Here is a 6,160-nt window from a genome sequence, read left to right on the forward strand (position 1 = left end):
GCTATTTGTTGCCTTTCATATTTTCATTCAATTTTCTCCTCACCTTATTCGTTCGCTAATTCCTGCCTTCATTTCACCCCTTTTCAGTCTAATCTTATACTCGTGGGTACAAGCAATCATGTGGATGGCTGGAAATGTGACAGTTTCTGGTTTCCGGAACTCCACTGTAATGAGGTAAACGGACTTATACTCAAAATATGTAAATTCACAACGCCCGTATTAACGCCTCTGGTTATAAAATTGAGATGACGCATAATTTAGGGGAAATGCTTGTTAAGTTATCCAGTCTTGGGACGATCACACAGAACAACACTATCTAAAAGTAGGAAAAAAAGATCGAGTCGTAAACACCAACCAGTTTTCTCTTCCAAAAGTGAAGTTACGAAATTTTCCACTTGAGCATTAGGCATTTGAAGATGCCAGTGATATTCAGGGCTTGAAAACGCTTGTGTCCATAACACCCTTATAATCGAAGGACCCCAAAACCAATCAAACAAGAACGCAGGAATGAAAGAGTTTGTAGGTATATTTGGTAGGTAGACAATGTGGCGATAAGTGTTTGATCTGATCTGAGTAGTTGTTGCGAGGGATGCGTAGCATGGAGTAACCAATGTCAATCTGGTGTGGAAGCGTGACCGAGTACCCTCAGCAGATTTAACGTGGTCATTACCGATATCAACGATTACAGAACTATTTACTCTCGGGGTTCACTTGCCGCGACACAGTAGCTGCGCCTGGTGATATTTTAAATAAGGGAATATTCACACTCCTCCATGTCAGGACACAGCCTAATACCATTGCTCTACCAAGACGAAATAAAAAAAAACGTTTCTTGAACAAAAACCGTCATTAGTTTTGTGCCAAATAAACAGAGCATACGATACTATTTATTGGGTGTCAATCATAACTACGTAAGTAAATAAACTCATGAGTGAACAAAGATTAAACGAGATAAGTGGACTTCACTAAGGTCCCTCTGATGTCTACGGGTAAGTGACTCAAAGGAAATCAACTAATCTGTAATTCAGTGTTCGGATGTTGAATTGTTTATATTAATTTCTACGTAGGTCACTGGGAATTTAGAAACTTCGCGAATCACCAAAGATGGGGAAGGACTACTACAAGATTCTTGGTATATCCAAAGGTGCAAATGACGATGAGTTAAAGAAAGCTTATAGAAAGCAAGCGCTTAAATATCATCCTGATAAGAACAAGTCTCCGAACGCAGAGGAGAAGTTCAAGGAGATTGCGGAAGCGTACGACGTAAGTGTTTTTCTTCAGATGAGTTCCTCGTATTAGGTTTTATCCGATCCTAAAAAGAGGGAAATATATGACAAATATGGTGAGGAGGGACTGAAGGGTGGACCCACCTCGAGCGAAGGTGGACAAGGCTACACTTATACTTTCCATGGTGACCCACGAGAAACATTTAGGATGTTCTTCGGCACGGATGACCCTTTCTCGGGGTTTTTCACATCAGGGGGCAAGCGTAGTACTGTGGGAGAGCCTATGAACGTCGATGACTTCTTTGGTGGTTCACCTTTTGGAGTAAGTTGCACTGAAACAGCTAAATAAATCGCCGTTTTGTTTCTGTTTGTTTGTATTTTGATAGTTTTACTTTCTAAGCTGGATGGTTTGGTCATGGGGCTTCCATCGTTCTACTGGACGGAGATGAAAGCTCCACGACGAGACCATTCAGCCCAGAGGACAAAACTCCATCAAAATCATACACCTGAGCTACGAATTTCCACCGTCTCAGTTTGTATTGTATAAGCTTATGTGGAAATTATAGTCTTTATAATCTTTCATTTCGCGGATGGTTAGTGGAATAAACATCTTAGGTTCACAGATAAAAATTTATATTTTTCAGGCCTGTCCGAACTTCCGTCTACGCAAAGTAGATATCCCTTAAATAACTTTGGTCTGTGCTTGCTGTTCATTAACAAAGCCACAAGACTAGATTTTGTTGCCATAGTCGTAATATAGTATTCGAGTCAGGAAATAATTAACAGTCTGCATAGTTTATTGGACAGCTAAGTAAAGTCACACGTAGTTGGGGAAACTGAAAGATTCATCCAATTTCCTTGAATTTAATTATGCTATCATTTGGGTTTTCATTTGTTTCTTTCAAAGCATTCATACATTAAAATTACGAATTTCTATAAACCATCATCAATCAGTCAGTCAACTAGGACGTAGGACCAGGCACATATATGCATCGGTCCAAGTTGCCGTGCCTCATTAGCACTACAAGATCAACACCGAATTCACAAAGTCAATTTAATGATGGTGATATATGAAAGACTGTATGTAAGGATACAGTACAGGAAGAAAGATATGAAGAAACTTCAATCTTATAGTTTAAGGGCAGACAGAATGTGTATACACCTACGCCATTGTGATCGATTCTCAGCCATGTCACACAGAGTCCCCAACCATTGGTTACGATAGGCACGCGGACTCCAACCTAGTAGTCTGGGTATTTAATTTATTTGCTATCAGTGCAGGATATTTATTACGACAAGGAATTGTTAGTGTATTAATTAACACATATTTATCAGAATTCGCCTTAAGTTTGTGTTGACTAGTTGCTTTTAGAAATCTGGTGATTATGTACAAGTGACTAAAGAATCTACAAGATTACCTTCGATATAAAAATAAGACCTACATTCCATGAAATTTCTAACCAATGCTAACCACAGTTACGATATACTTCTTTGGTAAGTGTTTTTATCGTTATGGTCGATTGTTTGGAAAATTGTCTAGTATTACCTGACGCTGCAGCCATTTATATCTCTTCTGCTTAACTCTCCCACCACTACTCACGATCATTGGGTAAACCTTCTTTTGTTTACGTTTGAGTTCTGGTTGCTCTTCATCGCTCTTCAGATCTGAACGGATGAGTTTCCGAGTACTTATTGACTCAGTAAATGTAAACGAAACCCACTGATCCTTCTTAACCTTTGGATTTGAATTGGCGGTGGACACCACTGCTTTATTCATAGCTGCTTACACATGGAAAACTTCTTCAGGGTGAAGTTCAACTGCTTGCTTAGTTAATCCCTCTCTGTATTCCTTCTTCACGTTTTTATCTGTGGATTGATAGGCAAGGGGTCTTCCTGTTATGGATTTTGTGTCCAGTAAAACGCGTAGAGCATGGTTGGAGTGAAGTCATATGCTCGAAGGGTGGTGACAGTCTTCCATCGCGCTTCTAGCAATGTCTGGTGACGATTTGGTCTAATTACGGTCATTTTTGTATTGATTTTAGAGGTTGCTAAGTTAAATGGTGTCTTTTTTAATGCTTAAAGGTTCTAGTGATAGAAATAACCGGTTGTTCGAAATCCATTGTGAAATATGGTCACTGTTGTTTGACTTAGCCTATCACTTACGTGTTGAAATAACCTGCTACGATTACTACGTATGAGCACCTGAAAGTCAGAACGCTTTCTGTGAAACTCATATTTTGCTCTTCCCGAGATAAAGATTGATAATGCAAACTAAAGTAATACTAACAAATAAAGAAGAGGATTGATTCTAAGGCAGATGATCTAGGTTTCTGTTTAAGTGTAAGTGGGGTTGTCACTTCCCCGTCCTCCATATGGTGGAAGGATAATTCTTCGTGAGGTACCTGAAAAGGAAACTGGGTTAGGGGTGGTCTTGACGACCTAGGAGCTTGGTTGCATCGCCCAAGGGAGAGCTGTTCAAAATATATGGCGCGAATACATCGAACTTTTTGGTATCAACTCCGTCTTAGTACTCTGTCGAAATTTTTTAATAAATTGTCGCACTAGTAGTCTAGTAGACTGACTCTCCATTTGTTTTTCCCTAGAATTAGAGTTACTTCATAGCTCCATCATATTTAAGGTCTCCTCTGACCGACCAAAAGTGACGTTTCCCCCTTGAGACCTCAGGACCAAAGATCTTGTCTATATTTTTCGACACTAACATATATTATATAAGAGCGAGTGTTGTTGAAGTTAACTACGTAGTTTTAATTAAAAGTGACGAGTTTTCGTAATGTTGGTTGGATTAATACAAGAATGAGTAAGGTTGCAAGGCGACCAAACTAAACCAAGGTACTAGATAGCTGTTTGACAAACAAATAGCGGTACTCACGAAAAAGGCCTGGCATTCTCGAATGCACTCGCAACTCAAGGGTTGGAGCTGGGACCGAAAAACCATGACTCGAGGAGCGATAATATTTTTTTCGAATCTATATATCTTCAGACATTTTAATGTGACTTTTAAATTCTATTGCCTTAATTATTACGTACGTTTTTACATTAGGGTTTCTTTGAAACTAGAAATGTCGGCCCGACAGGTGGTCGAAAAGCTCAACAGGATCCTCCAATATATCATGATTTGTCAGTTTCACTTCAAGACGTACTTCATGGGACGACGAAGAAAATCCGTATCACGAGAGCTCGTTTGAATCCGGACAGACAAACTACTCGTCAGGAAGAAAAGACGGTTGAAATCGAAGTTAAAAAAGGTTGGAAAGCTGGTACAAAAATCACGTTCCCTCGGGAGGGTGATGAGAGCATTAAAGGCAATATTCCTGCGGACGTTGTTTTCGTTGTTAAAGATCGAACACACAAACATTTCAAGCGTGAAGGTAGTGACGTACGTTATGTGGCTAAAATTAGCCTAAAACAAGCGCTTTGTGGGGGCACTATTTCAATACCAACAATCGATGAAGGACAAATAAACATCCAACTCACTGAAATCATCAAACCTGGGATAACTAGACGCATCCCTCATCAAGGTCTTCCCTTTTTAAAGGAACCTAGTCGCCTTGGCGATATGATAGTTGAATTTCAAATCGTTTTTCCAGATTACTTATCAAGTTCACAGAAATCCCAGTTAGCATCAATACTACCCAATTAACCATGCAAGTTAATTAATGAAAATATGTGAACTAACACTTGATTTTAGAGGCTGTAATTTTTTTCTGTCATAGTATGTATATATCGGTTTTCCTGAAGTTACTAATCCATCTTGCTTTCACGGTACATGAAGTGAGATCGAATAAAGACGGGTGATGAACATTTTTAGCTGAAAGGTCAGATTTCACAGGCGTATGTGAGTCGTATATTCGAATGTAAGTTTACACAATAGTTTCTCCAAGGTTCAGGCCGACGTTTTATTGTTTTGTGTTCATATCCCCACACTAGCACATATAGGCGAGCTAACAGATTCCCCAACTACATCGTGACGTTTGCTAGCAACAATTGGCAGAGATTTATGTCTGGTAGGAAGAAAATACTTTGGTTTCCCCATCCAAGACATGTGCCATATATAAGGACGCCAATCGTCTGCATATTTGCAGTGCCATCATTTGCTGACTGGAGAAACAACTTACACCATATGCGACGGTTTCCAAGCGTTTCAGAGGCGTAACAGATAGCCATTTTATTGACTGTTCAGGCAAATCGCTTTTCCTCTGATGTCTTTTGGTCGTTGACCCAAGTGGCTAGTCAGTTGTCTAGACGCAAGGACTTGTTGACCCACACTACTCAGTTTCTGAGTTGTATAAACCAGTTACCAGAAACGTTTTACCACTACCCATGATTTCACTCGAATTCTGGACTCCAGATTTTGAAATAGATTCCACTAATGTAGCAGGATTACTCTTGTTACAACTAGGCTGATCAAAATAAACAGGAGAGCATCGAAATTCACAAGCTTGAAATCTGCATAGTATCAAAAGTTGTGTTGGCTTTATGATTATTAAACAGTATAGGAAACAGTCAGATAGTGACTGTAAACGATACAAACTGTACGAAATAGTCTTAGCTATATTTATGCTCAAGATCTTATTAGTATTTATGCACGCGATTCACTAATAACGGGGTTTTTAGACATGCTCATCTGGTAAAGTGAAGCACTTTTGTGATCAAATAAAACAATGATAATAGGTTTTCACCATTCTACTGTGAAGATCGGGTAGACAATAAGCTACCTAATGACAATCACGAGATCATGTTATCAGTTCGCCTGTCGAAATCAGCCCCTGGATTAATGCAGAATGACAGCAAATAAAAAAGTATTACTAATTCCATGATCACAAGTGTTAGGTAACTTGGAAGGGAAACTAAGACTTCTGCTATAAATATTCGGAATAAATGGTTGATTTTAAGAAAACCAAAAAATGGTTTGT

At 39.1% G+C, this 6,160-nt stretch overlaps 1 protein-coding gene across 2 annotated transcripts; it reads left to right on the forward strand.

Annotated features, from left to right (window-relative positions):
• Positions 1–1,070: 1,070 nt before the first annotated feature.
• Positions 1,071–4,990, forward strand: Smp_020920.1 (putative dnaj homolog subfamily B member 4; the record flags this gene model as incomplete). 2 transcript variants are annotated; one of them, XM_018788523.1, is made up of 3 exons in its annotated part: positions 1,071–1,263; positions 1,300–1,548; positions 4,288–4,990. In XM_018788523.1, exons 1-3 carry the CDS (start codon positions 1,105–1,107, stop codon positions 4,885–4,887), a joined length of 1,008 nt encoding a protein of 335 aa, XP_018654057.1. In that variant the 5' UTR covers positions 1,071–1,104. The 2 variants fall into 2 exon arrangements, with proteins under 2 accessions (XP_018654057.1, XP_018654058.1); XM_018788524.1 differs by having other exon boundaries at positions 1,071–1,548; positions 4,288–4,887.
• Between the last annotated feature and the right edge of the window lie 1,170 nt (positions 4,991–6,160).

The sequence above is a fragment of the Schistosoma mansoni genome, chromosome W, assembly GCF_000237925.1.
Source record: "Schistosoma mansoni strain Puerto Rico chromosome W, complete genome".
Taxonomy (NCBI): domain Eukaryota; kingdom Metazoa; phylum Platyhelminthes; class Trematoda; order Strigeidida; family Schistosomatidae; genus Schistosoma; species Schistosoma mansoni.